Raw genomic sequence first — 22,227 nt, 5'->3', positions numbered from 1 at the left:
GACTTTTTCTTATAAAGACATGTTCTCAGTGTCTCCCACACTCACTGTGTGACCCTCTCACAATGGCTTTGATCATCCCAGATGTGTGTTATTTTAATGCCTTGCTTCCCAGCAGCTCTTAATTACAGTTATTTGCTGACAAAGATGTTCATGCAAGGATTCTATGTTTGGGGGAGGGTGGGTGGGCTTCAGTCCTCTCTCTTGTTTGCTTGTTGTTCTGCTCGCTTCCTCCTTTCCCTGAGTACATGGTGGGTGATGGTGCAGGCATGTGACAGGAGGCCGCCATTGCAGATGGCTGTATGGAGGCGAGAGCTTGCTCATTAACTGATGAAGCTTTGATTCGATGGAGCTAGTGAAGCCCATTAGAGGCTGATTTTTCTGAACCCTGCTCAGAGCAGGATGAAGCCACCTGAGAACTGATGATTTGTCCAAGAGATCATGTTTCAGTTAAGATAGTATTGCTGTTGAGTATTATTGGGGTGAGATTATATACTTTTATACAGTCACAGAAATATTTAACCCTAACTTTTAAGATTTATGTAATTTTATTAAATGACAAATTCCCATTCACTTTTTTTTAGATAATTTTAACACAAACCTACCAAATAAACCTTACGTGATTCATATTCATTAGTGTAATAAAGATTATATATTTTGAATGCATAATCCTCGGGTTTACATATTTAATATTAATAAAGTGTAACTACTCTAAATGAATAATAATGAGAGAAGTTATTTAAAATACATAAAGTATATTGTGGGTGGCACGGTGGTGTAGTGGTTAACACTGTCGCCTCACAGCAAGAAGGTCCTGGGTTCGAGCCCTGTGGCCGGTGAGGGCCTTTCTGTGCGGAGTTTGCATGTTCTCCCTGTGTCCGCGTAGGTTTCCTCCGGGTGCTCCGGTTTCCCCCACAGTCCAAAGACATGCAGGTTAGGTTAACTGGTGACTCTAAATTGACCGTAGGTGTGAATGTGAGTGTGAATGGTTGTCTGTGTCGATGTGTCAGCCCTGTGATGACCTGGCGACTTGTCCAGGGTGTACCCCGCCTTTCACCCGTAGTCAGCTGGGATAGGCTCCAGCTTGCCTGCGACCCTGTAGAAGGATAAAGCAGCTAGAGATAATGAGATGAGAGATGAGATATTGTGGGTGGCACGGTGGTGTAGTGGTTAACATTGTCGCCTCACAGCAAGAAGGTCCGGGTTCGAGACCTGTGGCCGGCGAGGGCCTTTCTGTGTGGAGTTTGCATGTCCTCCCCGTGTCCGCATGGGTTTCCTCCGGGTGCTCCGGTTTCCCCCACAGTCCAAAGACATGCAGGTTAGATTAACTGGTGACTCTAAATTGACCGTAGGTGTGAATGTGAGTGTGAATGGTTGTCTGTGTCTATGTATCAGCCCTGTGATGACCTGGCGACTTGTCCAGGGTGTACCCCGCCTTTCACCCGTAGTCAGCTGGGATAGGCTCCAGCTTGCCTGCGACCCTGTAGAACAGGATAAAGCGGCTAGAGATGATGAGATGAATGAAGTATATTGTTTGAATTGCATAATTATATTATGCATATTATTATGTTATTATGCAATTCAAACAATATACTTTATGTATTTTAAATAACTTCTCTCATTATTATTCATTTAGAGTAGTTATACTTTATTAATATTAAATATGTAAACCCGAGGATTATGCATTCAAAATATATAATCTTTATTACACTAATGAATATGAATTATGTAAGGTTTATTTGGTAGGTTTGTGTTAAAATTATCTTAAAAAAAGTGAATGGGAATTTGTCATTTAATAAAATTACATAAATCTTAAAAGTTAGGGTGGCAGACAGAACAGTGAATTAAGTGACTCAGGTGCAAAAGCAAGTAGGTCACAGATTTATTTTAATGTTTGTTCTACGGTATGGAACTAGACATATGGAGCAACAATACTAATGGTCTTTTTAAGTTTTGGGGATAGATTTGCCATCTGTAAGGATACTCTACCTTCATTAATCACACATTTTGAGAGTCAGTCTTTTTTTTTTTTTTTTTTAAATCACTAATGCTTAGAGAACTTGGAGAACGCTTCAAAGTATGGTGGTGTCCTAGTAGATGTTTTATGTCCAATAGATGAATAATCTTTTTTGCTTGTGCCCATTTGTATTCTGTCCATCCTGTTTTATGTATTCACATAGTAGTGCCCAAAAGAAAAGTAGGGGAATTTAACACATTTCAAGCAAAACCTTTTTCTTGGACAGGAAGAACAACTTTTTATTCATCCACACATATGCTTGTGAAATTCCTCTCTGCATTTAATCCATTTGAAGCAGTGAACACACGAGCTATGAGCGCACACATACCCAGAGCAGTGGGCAGCCATGCTAACAGCGCCCGGGGAGCAGTTGGGGGTTAGGTGCCTCGCTCAAGGGCACTTCAGCCTAAGGCCACCCCATGTTAACCTAACCACGTCTTTGGACTGTAGGGGAAACCGGAGCACCCGGAGGAAACCCACACAGACACGGGGAGAACATGCAAACTCCACACAGAAAGGCCCCTGTTGGCCACTGGGCTCGAACCCAGAGCCTTCTTGCTGTGAGGCGACAGTACTAACCACTACACCACCATACCACCCAACTAAATAGGATATCTAGATCCTGCCATTGTTGAAGTGTCCAGTATGGGGAGGCTAGAATTAATATCCCTGTTTTTGCAGAAGACTTTAAAGGCAAATTTTTTATTATCAAAATTCTATTTCTCATTTTATTAAATACAGGAATGCATTTTTTTTTTGTAGCTATTGTGTCACTGCTATAGCAAGTTATGAGTGTTTTAAATATGCTATGTACAGTGGTGCTTGAAAGTTTGTGAACCCTTTAGAATTGTCTATGTTTCTGCATAAATATGACCTAAAACATCATCAGATTTTCACACAAGTCCTAAAAGTAGATAAAGAGAACCCAGTTAAACAAATGAGGCAAAAATATTATACTTGGTCATTTATTTATTGAGGAAAATGATCCAATATTACATATCTGTGAGTGGCAAAAGTATGTGAACCTCTAGGATTAGCAGTTAATTTGAAGGTGAAATTCGAGTCAGGTGTTTTCAATCAGTGGGATGACAATCAGGTGTGAGTGGGCACCCTGTTTTATTTAAAGAACAGGGATCTATCAAAGTCTGATCTTCACAACACATGTTTGTGGAAGTGTATCATGGCACGAACAAAGGAGATTTCTGAGGACCTCAGAAAAAGCGTTGTTGATGCTCATCAGGCTGGAAAAGGTTACAAAACCATCTCTGAAGAGTTTGGACTCCACCAGTCCACAGTCAGACAGATTGTGTACAAATGGAGGAAATTCAAGACCATTATTACCCTCCCCAGGAGTGGTTGACCAACAAAGATTATTCCAAGAGTAAGGTGTGTAATAGTCAGCAAGGTCACAAAAGACCCCAGGGTAACTTCTAAGCAACTGAAGGCCTCTCTCACAGTGGCTAATGTTCATGTTCATGAGTCCACCATCAGGAGAACACTGAACAACAATGATGTGCATGGCAGGGTTGCAAGGAGAAAGCCACTGCTCTCCAAAAAGAACATTGCTGCTCATCTGCAGTTTGCTAAAGATCACGTGGACAAGCCAGAAGGCTATTGGAAAAATGTTTTGTGGACAGATGAGAACATAACAGAACTTTTTGGTTTAAATGAGAAGCGTTATGTTTGGAGAAAGGAAAATATTGCATTCCAGCATAAGAACCTTATCCCATCTGTGAAACATAGTGGTGGTAGTATCATGGTTTGGGCCTGTTTTACTGCATCTGGGCCAGGACGGCTTGCCATCATTGATGGAACAATGAATTCTGAATTATACCAGCAAATTCTAAAGGAAAATTTCAGGACATCTGTCCATGAACTGAATCTCAAGAGAAGGTGGGTCATGCAGCAAGACAACGACCCTAAGCACACAAGTCGTTCTACCAAAGAATGGTTAAAGAAGAATAAAGTTAATGTTTTGGAATGGCCAATTCAAAGTCCTGACCTTAATCCAATTGAAATTTTGTGGAAGGACTTGAAGCGAGCAGTTCATGTGAGGAAACCCACCAACATCCCAGAGTTGAAGCTGTTCTGTACGGAGGAATGGGCTAAAATTCCTCCAAGCCGGTGTGCAGGACTGATCAACAGTTACCGGAAACGTTTAGTTGCAGTTATTGCTGCACAAGGGGGTCACACCAGATACTGAAAGCAAAGGTTCACATACTTTTGCCACTCACAGATATGTAATATTGGATCATTTTCCTCAATAAATAAATGACCAAGTATAATATTTTTGTCTCATTTGTTTAACTGGGTTCTCTTTATCTACTTTTAGGACTTGTGTGAAAATCTGATGATGTTTTAGATCATATTTACGCAGAAAGATAGAAAATTCTTAAGGTTTCACAAATTTTCAAGCACCACTGTAATACATCAGTCCATATGTTAAAGCAGGGGTTTTCAAAGTGTGGGAGAGTCAGCCCCCCCTCAGAGAGCAAATAAACAACAGCGCCCCCCCCTTACAATTTTTGTTGTTGCTATACTTAATGTTCCATTCATATTTTAAAAAATGGTTGTTGTACACATTTTTCTTTTACACATTTTAAACATCTGTGCTTTTTGAAAAATCTTTTTTTACACATTTAAAACATGAGCTTTATTAAAATATCTGTTTTAACACATTTTAAACATCTGTGCTTTTTTAAAACCTCTTTTTTACACATTTTAAACATCTGTGCTTTTTTTAAAACAATTTTTTTTACACATTTTAAACATCTGTGCTTTTTTTTTTAACATCTTGTTTTACACATTTTAAACATCTCATAGCATCGTTAGCTAGCACCTCTTGGCCGACAACACACTGTGGCAGTGGAGCATCTTCAGATCCAGTCCATGAAAATCCAAACTTTAAATAATCGTGGTCATACTTCCTTCTTTTTTTGGTTGGCCCAGACTCTGTCTCCTCACTCACTGTAGCTTTAGGTACTAAAAATCGATCCATTTTGTCTCTGGCAAAGGCTAGCTGAAGTTTGCTAAATGTCCACAATAGTAACTTATTCTGGTTTATTTTTCCTCACGTTGCACCCCCCTGAAGAGCTCTGGTGCCCCCTAGGGGAGGCGCACCCCACACTTTGAAAAGCCCTGTGTTAAAGCAATGGCCGTAAACGAGATTCGTTGAGACCTGTGCGAGACATCGTAGGACGGAAGTAAAACGTACAGCGGAAATCAAAGTGACCAACATCTGCCAACGTTATCAAAAGACACGCGCGCCCTTTTTCGAACGCTGACGTAATCAAGCCGGAAGTTTTGTTTGTTTTGATAGCAATCAGGAAAGTTTGAAAAAAGTAGGCAGTAATCGTCATTTAAACTTGTTTTTGTGCAATGTTTCGTTTGGAAAACAGTTTTCAAAATGGCGACACTGACACCTGGCTGACACTTCACGTTTCGAAGTCTCGCACAAGTCTCATGAAGATCGTGCAGATAAGCGACGCCTGCCGTGGACCAAACGAACCAAATTCGACATGGCTAAAAACCGAATAGGTCGATTAAGTATAATATTTAGTTGCAATTAGTTGCCAATACAAATCACGATATAAGGTTACTAAAACTGAAAATGTAATTGAATAACACATTAAGAAATAAAGCAAGTTTAAAAATGACTTCAGTTCTCCTTTATGTCTTCTTAACAGTGATGGTTACTATTATAGTCGCTATACAGTTCATTCTCGGTCCTTGATCTCACCCATGGTCATGAACTGTGGGTAGTGACGGAAAGAATACGATTGCAAATGCAGGTTTCTTCACGGGATCTGCTCCATTTTAGGGTGAGCTGCCTGACAATCTGGGAGAGCCTCAGGGAAAAGCTGATGTGCCTCCAAATTAACAGAAGCCAGTTGAAGTTGTTTGGGCAACTTACAAAGATGCCCCCTTGTCAGCTCTTGGTAGAACTGTGTTGGGCACATCCCACTGAACAGAGACTCTGGGGAAGACCCAGGATCTGCTGGAGAGATAATATCTCACAGTTGGCTTGGAAACGTCTGGGCATCCCCCAGTAAGAGCTGGAATCTGTGGCTGGGGATGGAGAGGTCTGGACTGATCATCTCAGTCTGTTACTAACGCAATGCCTGCCAGGAAAAGCAGAAGGAAAATCTATGAATGAGTGAATTTCAAGCAGAATTGCTCTAAACTGCTTTGACGTTTTGACCTGGGTCAGATATGTTGGATGAAATCACCGTCCATTATACTTTGCACATGGACATATTACATGTGTTTTCTGTTAATAGTGCCTGTTTATATGCTTTAGGTGTGCGTTGATTTTGTACAAGTGTCAAAATGATCAGTGTCACTTTGCTCATTTAGTTATCATTTAATCCTTCGACAGAAATTTCATCCAAAATTAATGCAAGCTTCTTATGCTTGATCTATTAATAGTAATGCATTCTTTGGGAAGTTTGGGCCATTTTGATTATATACAGTGGGGATTTATTTATTTATGTATTTATTTCTCTCTCTCTCTCTGAGTTTTTCTTTGTCACCATCACCTCTGGCTTGCTCATTAGGGGTAAATTTAAAATTAAAACGTTTATATATGAGTGATTCCACGCTTATGGGTACTGAAATGGGGACATGAACTTATTTTTAAAAATTCACCTAAAACCATTTCTTTTTTTTACCATCAGGTCACAAAACATGTAATCTTTAATGAATGATATGTTAAAAGATAACTTTAATTTTCTGAGATGTAATAAAAACATATTTATATGCCAAAGTCAGAACGTAACAGAAGTGTTGTGGACATATATATTCTCAATTTTAACAATGTAGAATTACTTTTTGAAACATAGGAAGGTGATGTTTTAGCAAATATAATTAATAAACATGTGTAGTAGAATAAACATACACATTCTTTCAATAAGATTAACATGGTCTATAGCTAGATCGTAATTAATTTGTAACAGACGCGAGATGGACAATCGTAACAGAAGTAATGTAACAGACATCATTTTGGAACTCATAGGCTTGACTTTGGCATATAAATATGTTTTTATTACATCTCAGAAAATTAAAGTTATCTTTTAACATATCATTCATTAAAGATTACATGTTTTGTGACCTGATGGTAAAAAAAGAAATGGTTTTAGGTGAATTTTTAAAAATAAGTTCATGTCCCCATTTCAGTACCCATAAGCGTGGAATCACTCATATAGATTTCTGTAAAGCTGCTTTGTGACATTTCGTTGTCGAAAATCTCATCTCATTATCTCTAGCTGCTTTATCCTGTTCTACAGGGTCGCAGGCAAGCTGGAGCCTATCCCAGCTGACTACGGGCGAAAGGCGGGGTACACCCTGGACAAGTCGCCAGGTCATCACAGGGCTGACACATAGACACAGACAACCATTCACACTCACATTCACACCTACGGTCAATTTAGAGTCACCACTTAACCTAACCTGCATGTCTTTGGACTGTGGGGGAAACCGGAGCACCCGGAGGAAACCCACGCGGACACGGGGAGAACATGCAAACTCCACACAGAAAAGCCGTCGCCGGCCACTGGGCTCGAACCCGGACCTTCTTGCTGTGAGGCGACAGCGCTAACCACTACACCACCGTGCCGCCGTTGTCGAAAGTGTTTGACAAAAAAAATTTTTTAAATTGAACTGAATATATGACATCAGTTATTGTATCTGAAATCTACAGAGAAGCAAGCAGGTCTAACGTGAGATAACGTGCTCTTCAAACTGTCTTGGCCTCTGCTTTAAAATACAGTGTTTCAGGTTCTATTGAAGCATATGAGGTTGTTTTGTTCGGTCCGACCCTAACTAGAGGGGCAGTCCTGACAGTGGTTAGAGTGAGTACTGTACATTCTGGTGCCATTATAGTGATCATGCTGTTGAAAGAAGCACAGGTGGTGGGTAGAATGGCACACTGTTGGGGGTGGCAATGGACCTGGAGGGGGTGGGGGTGGAGCTGGAGTCTGGATGATCCATCAAGACCTGACCTTAAAGCTGTGCTCACTTTTTGCACCACAGGAAAACCTGCCTGCTGTCCCTCACGTAACTCATGTACTTCGTATTTACATCATACACACGAGAATCTAAATGAAAACAACCTGAGTGTTGCATACATACCATGTCTTCTAAAACTTTGTTTCTTGCTTATTAGTGTAGACATTTACTTAGCAACTAATCTGCTTTCGTCTCTCACTTATCTGGTATATCGCACATCTGCTTTTTTTTGGCATCGTCAAAAATGGGGTGCGTTAGAGACTTGGAGGAATTGTGTTGAGGATGTGATCTATATTTAGATTAGGTGCCAAGCCGTTCTGCTTCTCCGTTCCCTCACTTGTCACCCACCACACACACTACCACCCTTTCTGCAGTGTGACTTATCTCCGTCTGGTGCCCTCCTTCCCTTTCCGTCTGACTAGATAATCATAAGTGCATTGTGCATCTGCATATTCTATTATTGTGCTGATGAACCTTGATCTTCTTTGTTTGTGTGTGTGTGGGTGTACGCGCAAGTGCATCTCAGTGTGTGACTGATTTGAGATGGATGTGGCGAGAGGGGGAACTCAGCAGGTTGCTCAGAAGGCTCTGGCTGATCCATCTGAAGCTTGGCCTGTGCTGGCCAGCCATGAAGTTGTCTGAGCTCTGCAGGCAGATGGGATGGGAGGGCAAGTAGGGGAAATGTGATCTGCTTCTGGCTTTCAGGCCCAAAAATAATCCTCAAGGCTTCTCTCTTTCATTGAAAATGCACCTCTCTTTTGATATTCTTCCCATCAGTGTTTAAATTGGTCATTACCCAGCTCCTAGTTGTCCCACTTTCTGTGAAGTGGCCTCTCTGCTCCTGATCGGAGCTCCCTCTCTTCCCTCAGAGCTAAGCTTACTGTCTGCTGCAGTTGAAGTAAAAACACACACCAGAAATATGCTGCCTTGCCTTGCCTTGCCTTGCCTTGCAGCAGACTGAGACAATAGCGAGGATCATGCCAGGACTGTGATAAAAAGCCCAAGCATTGACGGGCAGAAAAATATATATATAAATAATATTATACAGTGCCTTGCAAAAGTATTCATCCCCCTTTGTGTTTGTCCTGTTTTGGCACATTACAAGCTGGAATTAAAATGGATTGTTGGGGGGGTTAGCACCATTTGATTTACACAACATGCCTACCACTTTAAAGGTGCACTTTTTTTTTTAAAATTTTACTGTATTGTGACACAAACAATAATTTAAGATGAAAAAACAGAAATCTGGAGTGTGCAAAAGTATTCCCCCCCTCAAAAAAAAAAAAAGTCAGTACTTTATAGAGCCACCTTTTGCTACAATTACAGCTGCAAGTCTCTTGGGGGTATGTCTCTATTAGCTTAACACATTTATCCACTGGGATTTTTGCCCATTCCTCAAGGCAAAGCTGCTCCAACTCCTTCAAGTTAGATGGACTGCTTTGGTGTACAGCAATATTCAAGTGATGCCACAGATTCTGAATTGGATTGAGGTCTGGGCTTTGTTTAGGCCATTCTAAGACATTAAAATGTTTCCCTTTAAACCACTCCAGTGTAGCTTCAGCAGCATGTTTAGGATCATTGTCCTGCTGGACCATGAATCTTCGTCCCAGTCTCAAACCTCTGGCCGACTCAAACAGGGTTTCCTCCAGAATTGCCCCGTCAGTTAGTGCTGTTAGTGCCATCCATCTTTCCTTCAGGCCTGACCAACTTTCTTGTCCGTGCAGATGAAAAACATCCCCACAGCATGATGCTGCCACCACCATGCTTCATTGTAGGGATGGTGTTCTCAGGGTGTTGGGTTTGCGCCATACATGGCATTTCCCATGATGGCCAAAAAGTTCAATTTTTGTCTCATTTGACCAGAGAATCTTCTTCCATGTGTTTGGGGAGTCTGTCACAAGCTGTTGGGCAAACTCCAAACATGATTTTTTTTTTTTTTTTAAAGCAGTGACTTTTTCTGGCCATTCTTCCATAAAGCCCCACTCTGTGGAGTGTATGGCTTAAAGTGGTCCTATGGACAGATACTCCCATCTCCACTGTGGATCTTTGCAGCTCCCTCAGAGTTATTGTTGGTGTCTTTGTTGCATCTCTGATTAATGCCCTCCTTGCCTGGTCTGTGAGTTTAGGTGGGCAGCCTTCTCTTGTTAGGTTTGTAGTGCTGCCATATTCTTTCCATTTTGCTATAATGGATTTAATGGTGCTCCCTGGGATATTCGAAGTTTGGGATTTTTTTTTTATGACCCATCCCTGATCTATACTTCTCCACAACTTTGTCTCTGACCTGTTTGGAGGCTCCTTGGTTTTCATGTTGCTTGCTCAGTAGTGTTACAGAGTCAGGGTCCTTCCAGAACAGGTTGATTTATACAGACATCGTGTGACAGATCATGTGACACTTTGATTGCACACAGGTGGATCTTAATCAGCTAATTATGTGACTTATGAAGTGAATTGGTTGGACCAGCTCTTATTTAGGGGTTTCATACTAAAGGGGGTGAATACTTATGCACACTCCAGATTTTTGTTTTTTTCATCTTAATTATTGTTTGTGTCACAATGAAAAAAAAAAAGTGCACCTTTAAAGTGGTAGGCATGTTGTGTAAATCAAATGGTGCTAACCCTCCAAAAATCCATTTTAATTCCAGTTTGTAATGCGACAGAACAGGACAAACACCAAGGGGGATGAATACTTTTGCAAGGCACTCTTTGGTGTATTCGATGATGGATGGTGTTGCTCTTGTATAAGACACGCTGCTTGTCATAAATATTATAATATGAAAAAGATTTAGTGCAGTTTAGATGTAGTGCAATTTAATGGTTGGTTGAGAGCGGTGATATTATCCACATCACTCTACTCACAATCCACTTTAGTTAATGGATGGTATACTGGTATAAATAAGCAGGGGGTGTCACCAGCGATTTTGGGCCCCATGAAAAGATATCGCACTGGGTCGTGCTATCTCTGAAAATATAACACCATGCAGACATGCGTGCAACATTTCTGTATACAGTGGAATTCACTATTTGATGCAAGACTGTGCTAAAGGCTCTCTTTTACATTACACTTAAACGTAATCGGGCATGAAGCTGAATCTGTTGGGCCTGGCACGAGGGAGGGGCAGGGACAGCTGATTTACTATGAATAGCTTGCTAAAAGTTTGCCACCATTTGATTAAATGTCAGATAAAAGAACGAAATGTAAACACTCGGGAGCAAAAATAGCCCATTTCACTCAGCTAACAGGTTAATTTCCACCACTCACAGATTACACTCACCTTTGTTTGAAAAGAAAAGTGTACAAAAGCTATCCCTGAGGTTCTTGGTGACGTGTCTGAGGCTGAGACTAATGTTTAGGTTACTTACCCCAATAGCCTTGTTGCAGTGCTGGCTAGTTTATTTAGTGGCAGTGCGCCCCCTCCTGGTAGCTCTCTCAAATTCACATAAATATTTTAGAGGGAAACTTTGCTGTTTTTAAACCTGGGCCACATTTTCCTTTTTTTTTTTTTTCTTTTTTTTTTTTGGGAGGGGGTGTCCAAATATTTGCAATCGAAATTGGTCCAGTATTGATTTAGAACATGGCAAGGCTCCCTAAAGTGATACACTTGTGCCTGTTTACCTCAATAACTGTAAAGAAACTGTAGAAAATGACTGTGGAAACGGTCTTCCAGTCTCTCTATCGCAGCGCCCTATTTGGTGCCTGTAGTTGATTTATCTCACGTTTTCTGAAACTTACAAAAGGGATCCTTTCCATGTTGTTGAACACTAATCCATGTTGTTATAATCGGCTAAATATCCAGGCATTACTTTGGAATTGGGCTTCTTCACAAATTCTGTGACGTCTCTTTTTGTAAACATCAGAAAACAGTACCAGTGTTTATAATCGACTACAGCAAGTGAATGGGGTACTATGTCAGAGACGTAGTAAATAATATTTGGACCCCAAAAGATGGGAAAATAGGGGCCAGATTTTTTATAATAATAATAAAACAGTTTCCCTTTAATAGGATGTTTGCAGCATGAGCTGTTGCCCTGCCACTGGAATGGTTTACAGCAAAGCACATTTTGATTGTTTTTAAGTTTTGTTGAAGATTTCTTCTGTCGGGCGGCACGGTGGTGTAGTGGTTAGCGCTGTCGCCTCACAGCAAGAAGGTCCGGGTTCGAGCCCCGTGGCCGGCAAGGGCCTTTCTGTGTGGAGTTTGCATGTTCTCCCCGTGTCCGCGTGGGTTTCCTCCGGGTGCTCCGGTTTCCCCCACAGTCCAAAGACATGCAGGTTAGGTTAACTGGTGACTCTAAATTGACCGTAGGTGTGAATGTGAGTGTGAATGGTTGTCTGTGTCTATGTGTCAGCCCTGTGATGACCTGGCGACTTGTCCAGGGTGTACCCCGCCTTTCGCCCGGAGTCAGCTGGGATAGGCTCCAGCTTGCCTGCGACCCTGTAGAACAGGATAAAGCGGCTAGAGATGATGAGAACGAGATGAGATTTCTTCTGTCTCTTTAGTAGCAGTTTTTACTGAATGATACAAAAATTTTTTTTCTTCTGAAAATTTAAATCAAAAGCTAAATTTCTGGATTCATCTCCATGACTTATGTATACCAATGATGTACACAGTCTAAAACTTTTTTCTAATGTATTTTCTCTGACTTCTGCTTTTAAAACCCATTTTTGCCTGATAACGTCTTCTCAGCATTATTGTACCATGCCAGATAATGCAGACTTCATATTTTATATCCCTAATTTTATACCCAATTCCTCCTCATTTCCTCAGTTCCTGTGCTAGTCTCTGTGCCCTTCTTCCATTTTCACTCTGTGAGGCTTATTATGCCAGTGTTTCTGTGCCCTCAACTACTGCCTTAATGCCATGTTACTCTATCTCTCTTAGCGGGAAGCTGCTGCTGTTTGGCAAAAAATATTTTTTCTTAAAAGCGATTGCAATCAACAAAAAGCCAGATTCATCCCTTTTTTTTAAATGTGTGTCTCTTTACAGCTCTCCCCCACTGACAAGAGCCTAGAGTTTGACCGAGACTTTCGCATTCGTCACTATGCCGGTGATGTGGTGTAAGTACACATGAAGAAAGCTTCATCCTCCTGTGTTCACCATCGTTACGGTGCTGGAATTAATCAGCAGAGTGCTGTTGGTAACGAAATACTGCTATAAGCATAGTGAAGAAAAGACTTGTTGTGGCATGGAAGATGTTATTTAAGTAATGTATGATGGAAGCATTACACAGACAGATTGCAAATGAAAGGAAAATCAATATGCTTTGGCATAGATTTCTACAAGTCATTGTAATTCATCTGAAAGATATTTCCTTAATTGGGGTTTTGATGATGGTGGTGGAGAGTGCTGTCTAACACAGACTAAAATCTCCCAAGTATTCAACTGGGTGGAGATCTGGTGATTACGAAGGCTGTAGCATATGATTTACAGCATTTTCATACTTCTCAAACCATTCAGTGAGCCCTTGTGCCCTGTCGATGAGGGTATCATCATCCTGGAAGAAAGCCCACTCTCATGAGGATAGAAATCATCATAGGGTAAAGGTGATCAGCCAGAGTAACCATTAATTTGCATGGACCCTTCCTTCTATGGTACAGGTTCCCTCCTTTACTCGGGTCCTTGTCCTGCACATTTTAGTGTTTTTCCAGCCGAAACAAACTCACTTCTACTTAAGAAGGTTTGTTAATTAGCTGATTAATTGGATTGGGAGCAGGAAGAACACCATGTGTAAGACTGTGAGCAAACCAGGACCAGGCTTGGAAACATGTGCTCTAACACTACGTTCAGACTGCAACCTGAAACGACCCATATCCGATTTGTTGTGAAATCCGATTTTTTTGTTAGGCCATTCACATTACCAATTATATGAGACTTGTATGCGATCTCCAATATGAACGGAAAACGACCCAAAAGTGTCCCGCATGCGCAAATTGACACGTAATAAGCACATCTACGTAATACGTAAACAAAAAAAAGCGCACTCTTCATGTTGTATGATTAATTTTTTTTGTTTGTTTGTTTGTTTGTTTGTTTGTTTAATTATCTGGTTAGTGTTAAAGTGTGAGGTCTCGTGTGTGTTTTTGTTTCTGAACTGAAATGAAAACGTGTAGCCTGGTAACGAGGGTTGACTCCTAAATGTCTCTCTAATTTCTATATAAGTGCACTACATGTTACTAGGAAGTAATGGATTTTTAAACTCTTTATAGTGCACTCGAGCTTCAGTAGGCAGTCGTTTGGGATACGGCCGCTGTATTACCAAACTCTTAATTCAGGCTTAATAATTTGCACATATTTATTTCGTCATATTAATAAACTTTTTCTACATTTTTATAAATATTTATTTAGATTGTTTATAGCCAGCTGAATTCTGCAATTTCTCTCAGCGCTGGCTCAAGGTGCAGAAACACCAGTGCAGTTTGCTATAGAGATGAGGCGAGACCTGGCGATGTGGTTTTTGTGGCGGCGGCGGAACTCGCACAATAATCTGATTAATGTGGGCAGCAGACTAATGAGACCGAAGGTGTCAAATTACTGGAAATTTCCAGAACAATCTTATAATCTTGTAATACAGGATGGTTTAAGTTATAAATCAGTTATAGAAACTGTTTTATTTAATCAGGCTAACAGATCAACATCCAGGTCCCTACCAAATCCACCATTAGCTTGATCAATTCTATAAAAGTCTATTTAAATTCTGAAAACTGTACAAATGTTGTTGTTTTCCACCAAAGAGGCGGGATTAGCCAACGCAGAATAGTGACGTTTGTCTCTTGTTGATGACGTGTAGGTCGCATGAATGCGACCTGTCCGGTCAGACTGCAGTCGCATGTGAAAATATCGGATATGCATCGGATTTAGGACCACATATCCAAGCGGCCTGGGTCGCATGTGAAAAAATCGGATCTGTGTCGTTCAGATTGTCAATAACAAATCGGATACAGGTCGCATATGGGCAAAAAAATCGGATATGGGTCGTTTCAGGGTGCAGTCTGAACGTAGTCTTAGGTGACAAGTGGTCCAAAACCATGCCAACAAGATGCCCCAGAGCCACCAGTTTGTTTTTCTTAAATGCAGACAGGTGCCAAATATGCTAAACAATGCCAGGTCTGAAGAACCTGAACTGTAAGCTAAACTATAAGCTGTCCGCACTAATAATCTGAAATTTTCCCACACCTAGCTGAGTTAGCACTGGATCTTTGTGTGTGTTAGAAATGGTGCTAAAAATACCTTTGCCAGCGAAAGTGTATGAGGAATCGAGCACTCTGTGAGTCAGCGGCATGATGCTATTTTCTTCTCAGGAGCCTGCAACTCTTAATGTAGCACTTAGAAGTCTGAGATTGAGTGGCAAATCAATCTACCACCCACCTCTAGTCATTTTTCTCAGCTTAGTGTTCAGATACGTCTATAACGCTTGAGGTCTTTCCATTTAAAAAAAAAAAGAGCGTTTAAAAGCACTCTTTTTGTGGCTGTGTTGAAAGAATTTGTTAACTAATGTCTCGCTATGTTCTCAATCTTCCTTACCAGCTACTCTGTGGTGGGTTTCATCGACAAGAACAAGGACACCCTTTTTCAGGACTTCAAGAGGCTGTTGTACAACAGGTCAATATCCTCACCAGTCTGCTTGCTCATCCATGCCCAACATCACTGCTTTGCTTTCATTTAACCTTTATTACTTGTGCTGCAGCTCGAACCCGGTTCTAAAGGCCATGTGGCCCGAGGGTAAACTGAGAATCACCGAGGTCACCAAGCGTCCCCTCACAGCAGCCACTCTCTTCAAAAACTCCATGATCTCACTGGTGGAGAACTTGGCCTCTAAGGTCAGTGTGTAGACAATACTTGTACCTGTTAGGTTGTTAAGCAAGTGAACGCATGAACACTAATGTACTGTCTGTTGCCCCTGTTGGTGTGTACAGGAACCGTACTATGTGCGCTGCATCAAACCCAATGAAGTGAAGTCCCCACTGCTGTTTGAGTACGAGCGCTGTAAGCACCAGGTAGAGTACTTGGGCTTATTGGAGAACGTCCGTGTGCGTCGTGCTGGCTTTGCTAACCGTCAAACCTACCCTCGCTTCTTACAGAGGTAAGCATTCTCTGTGAATCCTATCTGTTTAGCTATGGCTCTTCACTTCTGTAAAAATGCTACAAAAAGTAATACTTAATCCAAAATGCAAAGCATAGTGAAGGGATGATCATAGTTTGGGATGGCTTTTGTGATGCAATGAGTCCAACTTGTATTAGGAAATTCTACAGAAACGTGGTGTATATCTGATTTTGCACTCAGTAAAAAGGGTTGGTCATTCAATATGAAGATCACAACAAACAGAAGCAATTCCATATTTTTTTAATCGTCTAATGACCTCAAGCATGACAACCCAAATTATATACACATTAATGTAGAAGAATTGGCCTCACTGATATTCTCACTGTAAATCCTTACAACACTCATACCAGAGCTCTAAAGAGCTGATCAGATTCAATTTGACATTCCTGATGCATTAAGACTCTGTCAGTAACTCTAATAGAGAGAGATGTTTTAATGTTATGTTTCTGTGTATGGGCGGCACGGTGGTGTAGTGGTTAGCGCTGTCGCCTCACAGCAAGAAGGTCCGGGTTCGAGCCCCGTGGCCAGCGAGGGCCTTTCTGTGTGGAGTTTGCATGTTCTCCCCGTGTCCGCGTGGGTTTCCTCTGGGTGCTCCGGTTTCCCCCACAGTCCAAAGACATGCAGGTTAGGTTAACTGGTGACTCTAAATTGACCGTAGGTGTGAATGTGAGTGTGAATGGTTGTCTGTGTCTATGTGTCAGCCCTGTGATGACCTGGCGACTTGTCCAGGGTGTACCCCGCCTTTCGCCCGTAGTCAGCTGGGATAGGCTCCAGCTTGCCTGCGACCCTGTAGAACAGGATAAAGCGGCTAGAGATAATGAGATGAGATGAGATCTTATAAATAAATATTTTATAAAAAAGATAAATGTTGACAAAAATTGCTACTATGTTTGTTGTTGTGAATGAGCGAGTTGCCAGAGGTCCGTAACCGGGGTCCGTACCGTAGGATACGGACCCGCTCGCCAGCCAATCAAAGCGCAGGATTTGATGAAAACCACACCGCGAAAAAAATAAAATCTCTTACTTAGTGAGGCACTGTGAGAATTATTCCAAAGAAACTTATCCCACATACAGTACATTCTGATTTGTCATTTTATTCTACTATGACACACTAGTGTAGGTGCATTTGGGTAATTGAGTGATCAATCTCATTAAATCTGAAGGTTAATAATTAAAATTGAATCAGTCTCATTTGAATCGTTTTCAGTGAATCATTTTCATTGAATCAGTCTCATATCATTAAATCACTCATGGAATCAGTCTCAATCAGTCTCATTAATTAATGCCATTAATTTTGGTGCTTACTAATAAATTACCAAACAGCTAAATTATGGTATATTCCAAATTATGATGATCACTTACCATATTACATAAATCATATGCACCTTTGAATTCTTGGAGATTGGGGACTTCAAAGATATTGGAACACAAACACACAGTTTGAATAATAAATGAATTTATTATACCAAAGATAAAAATGAATAATGGCAGTTGAAATATATACAAACAGTGAGATATACTTGATGAGAGTGTGGGTGTGAGTGTGTTGTGGTGAAAACAAAAGATTAGCTTTGTGTGCTAATTAAGATGTGTTTGTGTGTGTCAGGCCTGGTGAGGCCTAGCTTGGTTGCTAGCTAAGACAAAGCAATGTTATCCAAGTAGAACAAAAGGATTAGCTCTGGTAGCTAACTCCACGTGTGTTTGTGGGGGAGGAGTTGACCACGTGGCTAGGCCTATGGCCTAGCAAAAGAAAGAAGCTAGCGTGGGATGCTAACTGAGGTGTGTTTGAGCATGTGGTGAGGCCTAGATTAGCTTTGTGTTGCTAAGTGGACAAAAGAATTAGCCGTGTGGCTAGCTAAGGCCCAAGGACCCTACCTCGTGGAGTTAAAACAAAATGTGTGTATGTGAGTGGGGGGGAGGACCGCCACGTGTTGGAGACAAAAGATTAGCTCTGTGTAGCTAACTCCACGTGGTGGAGGCCTTGTAATCCCTTGAGACAATACAATTAGCCCTGGAGCCTAATGGAACAAAAGAATTAGCCGTGTGTTTAGCTAAGGTGTTTGTGAGGCCTGTTGAGGCCTGTGACCACGTGTTTCTAAGTAACAAAAGACTAGCCAGTAGTTAACCCACTAGCTCATAACAATACTGAATCCACTGAAATCTTGATGCGATCAAGATGTATAAGGAAATTAAGTATGTTAGTAAGGAATAAAGAGAAGCATGCACAGCCTATCTATTAAACAATTGAGAGGACAAAATTAGAACAATTCAACACGCTGCGTGTCTACAGTGTAACAATTAAACGTTCCAGAGTTTAAATTCACACTAGTTCAATAAAAGCTAATTCTTAAGACTAGGTTTTGCCCAAATGCCAAGTCTTACTCAGTATCTTGCCTCTAGCAAGATTATGAAGAGATGTTCCGAGACTTTTGGAGTTTCGCCGTTGTGGAGCACGTGAGTCGCTTCCGTGAAGCGCAGAGAATTTCTTGGTCCGACGCGTGGTCTCTCGTGATGAAAAGAAAAGTCTCTGATTAAATACTGTGCACAGCTTTTGAGTTAAAAAGGATCTAGTCGCTTCTTAACTTTAAAATAACTGCCTGGGCTGTAGTAGCACGTACTTATAAGGAACAAATGAAAAACCGGTTGTAACTCAAGCTGAGTTTGAAATCGCGCGATCTTAGAGTCTACTGTGGCCAAAGGTAAACAAAGAAATCACGTTAACTCGTGGATCTTGCAAGAAAGAAAGAAAAAGACGTCTTTATCTGGGTGCTTGGCGGAGCAAGCGATCCTCCTTGTGTCCAGGCCGCTGGTCCGGACGGAAAGAGGAAGAGTGGAAGCGTTGTTCCGTTATTTATGCCTTCGTGGAGGATGTGATGTTGGTGATCCCGCCCCGGCGTGACGCAGGTCAACGCGGAAGTGGGCTGATGGGAAATGTAGTTTCTTAAAGAGACGGTGTACTGTACCTACACTAGTATGTTGTTTTTCCTCATAAATCTGCAAAAAACAAAAACAGTATTTTGTAAGTACAGTACATTAAACAATAAATAACTGAATAAATTTAATAAGATGAATACATTTCATTTACACAAGTATCCAGACTCATTTCTCAGTTCATTATGGAAACAGCTTTGACAATGGATTTGATTCTGCCAGCTTGGCACAGCTGGATTTGAGGATCCGCTTCCATTCCTTCATGGGAAGTGTAATTTTTAGAATTTTTAGTCAGGTCTGTCCGAAAACAATCAGGGTCAGGTAATGGCTCTGGCTGGACCTCTCAAGGACATTCACAGTTTTGTCCTAAAGTCACTTCTGTATTATTTTGGATCATTGTCATGTTTTGAATGCTGCACCATCACCTCAAACTGAAGTCCTGCATGCTATTACATCCATAAAAATGCTTCAAGTTCAAAATCGAGTAAAGCCCTAGAGCTGATCTGCTTTGGTCCATACAACACAAAACAACAAGACACCATGAAGATTGCATATCTATCTTGGCTTGGTAACAGAAAATCGATGCTTTTTTGATGACTGTGATTTGGTCGGTTCACTTTTTCACTGCTATCTCTTTCCTGTCAGGTATAAGATGATCTCTGAGTTTACGTGGCCAAACCATGACCTGCCCTCAGATCAGGAGGCAGTGAAACGTCTGCTGCAAGGGTGTGGCTTTGAGCATGATGTGGCTTATGGCAAGACCAAGGTATTCATCCGGACACCACGCACCATCTTCAGTCTGGAGGAGCAAAGAGCTCACATGGTGCAGAGGATTGTCCTCTTTCTGCAGAAGGTGAGAACACAATCTGATGAAGATTGTTGAAGGGTGTACTCACACTGGACGATCTGTATTGTGCCCTGAACATGCTGAACCCACAGAGTCCAGTTTGTTTGACTAGTGTGATTGATTGTTGTGTATCGTGCTTGGGCACAGTTCAACATACCGTGACCTGGCCCACTTGAAGAGGTTGGCTTGGGCACAGTTCAGCTAAACTCAGGCAGTGTACCCATCTGATGCGATTCTAACCGTGCCCAAGCACAGAACTTGAACGTTATAACATGCATGTTTCAGTTCAGTTGAGAATATTTGGGCTAATAATAGGTCTGGTTCTCACCTTGTTGTTGAACAGGAAATGTAGTCGACGAGGAAAGCTATACATCAGCTGCCTCCATGAAAATCATCTTATACGTGCAGCATGATTTGACTGAAAATTGCTGCACTGCATAATTGATGAATCTGAACAGCATGTAAGAGAGCTGTGTCTCACCAAGCCCAAAAAGACTCCCAATAAGCAAATACGTAAAAAGTAATGTTTTTCATGCTATCGTGCTATGCAAGAGTGCTTTTCTTCAACACAGTTGCATCCTGATGACATAGGTGTACACAGGCCATCAACGCAATGTAAGCACAGGGGAGTGGGAAGGGGGAGGAGCAATCTTACTCGGGCAAGGTACAAGGAAACTGCGCCTAGTGCGAGTACACCCGAAAAGGTCGAATGCATGCTGCTGTTGCATAAGCATACTTACTTTTAAAGGAACAGTCCACCGTACTTCCATAATGAAATATGTCCTTACCTGAATTGAGACGAGCTGCTCCGTACCTATCCGAGCTTTGCGCGACCTCCCAGTTAGTCCGACGCACTGTCACTCCTGTTAGCAATGTAGCTAGGCTCAGTATGGCCAACGGTATCTTTTGGGGCTGTAGTTAGATGCGACCAAACTCTTCCGCGTTTTTCCTGTTTACATAGGTTTATATGACCAGTGACATGAAACAAGTTCAGTTAAAAAAAATTGAAACGTAGCGATTTTCTATGCTATGGAAAGTCCGCACTATAATGACAGGCGTACTAACACCTTCTGCGCGCTTCGACAGCGCATTGATGCGGAGCTCAGATATCAATGCGCTGCCGAAGCGCGCAGAAGGTGTTAGTACGCCTGTCATTATAGTGCGGACTTTCCATAGCATAGAAAATCGCTACGTTTCAATTTTTTTAACTGAACTTGTTTCATATCACTGGTCATATAAACCTATGTAAACAGGAAAAACGCGGAAGAGTTTGGTCGCATCTAACTACAGCCCCAAAAGATACCGTTGGCCATACTGAGCCTAGCTACATTGCTAACAGGAGTGACAGCGCGTCGGACTGCGTCTGACTGACTGACTGGGAGGTCGCGCAAAGCTCGGATAGGTACGGAGCAGCTCGTCTCAATTCAGGTAAGAGCATATTTCATTATGGAAATACGGTGGACTGTTCCTTTAAGTATAACCCTGACCTACAGAAAAGGAACCGAGATCTGTTCTGGGCAGTGTTGTAGTCAAGTCACGAAACCTCGAGTCTGAGTTCAGTCTTGAGTCCCCAGTGTTCAAGTCCGAGTCATTAAGGAAAATTTCGAGTCGAGTCCACTATTGATCCGAGTTGAGTCCGAGAACAAGACTCTGACTGCACTATTTGATGGTGGCTGTTGCTGCCTTCATGTGAAAGCGTCTCTGCTACTGTGTTGGACTAATGTTACTGTTCGACTGCTCCATTTTAGTTCATAGGCTACAGATGATAAACTTGTTCATCGCTCAGCAAGCCCCGCCCACTATCAACAGGGCAAATAACATGAGAGAGGGTTAACACTAGCTAGTTCACCAGCCAGCAAGCAAGCCCTGCTATCAACAGAGCAATGAACATGACGTGTCACTTACTTCTCTGGGTGGAGTCTTGCCAAATGACGATTGAAGTTCGAGGTTGTCCCCGTCGTCTCCGCGATAGTTCTTCTACATAGGAAACACATAGCGGTGCTTTTTTTTTCCCCTCTGCACGAGAAGTCTGTATAAGCAAAGCGGCCAATCCTCGGGGCTTCTCTCCAGGCATTTTAGTACCATTAACGTTAGTTTGTTCCTGAACATGACGTATGAACAGGATTCATGTGTATTCTGTTGCATAAAATTAGTACAAAAATTAATGTAGATATAAATATCTTAGGCCAAATTATTATGACATGCTACAAAAAATAAAGAAAAAAAATCACAGTCCTCGTCTCCAATTTACGAGTCCAAATGCAGTGAAAGGAGAACTGAAGTCATTTTTAAACTTGCTTTATTTCTTAATTAACGTGTTTATTCAATTACA

The 22,227-nt window shown here is 41.5% G+C and overlaps 1 protein-coding gene across 1 annotated transcript in view; it reads left to right on the top strand.

Moving 5' to 3' along the window:
- The window catches only part of myo1d (myosin 1D), a 150,963-nt gene that overhangs the window by 62,513 nt on the left and 66,223 nt on the right, over positions 1 to 22,227 (top strand). Inside the window, exons 12-16 of the mRNA XM_060939892.1 lie at positions 13,003 to 13,073; positions 15,541 to 15,615; positions 15,701 to 15,833; positions 15,930 to 16,096; positions 19,694 to 19,901. Of these exons, the coding sequence (XP_060795875.1) occupies positions 13,003 to 13,073; positions 15,541 to 15,615; positions 15,701 to 15,833; positions 15,930 to 16,096; positions 19,694 to 19,901 (654 nt within the window). The remainder of the gene's footprint in view (positions 1 to 13,002; positions 13,074 to 15,540; positions 15,616 to 15,700; positions 15,834 to 15,929; positions 16,097 to 19,693; positions 19,902 to 22,227) is intronic.

The sequence above is a fragment of the Neoarius graeffei genome, chromosome 14 (assembly GCF_027579695.1).
Source record: "Neoarius graeffei isolate fNeoGra1 chromosome 14, fNeoGra1.pri, whole genome shotgun sequence".
NCBI lineage: Eukaryota > Metazoa > Chordata > Actinopteri > Siluriformes > Ariidae > Neoarius > Neoarius graeffei.
The sequence above is the reverse complement of the archived record's forward strand: the minus strand, read 5'-3'. Positions and strand labels throughout refer to the sequence as shown.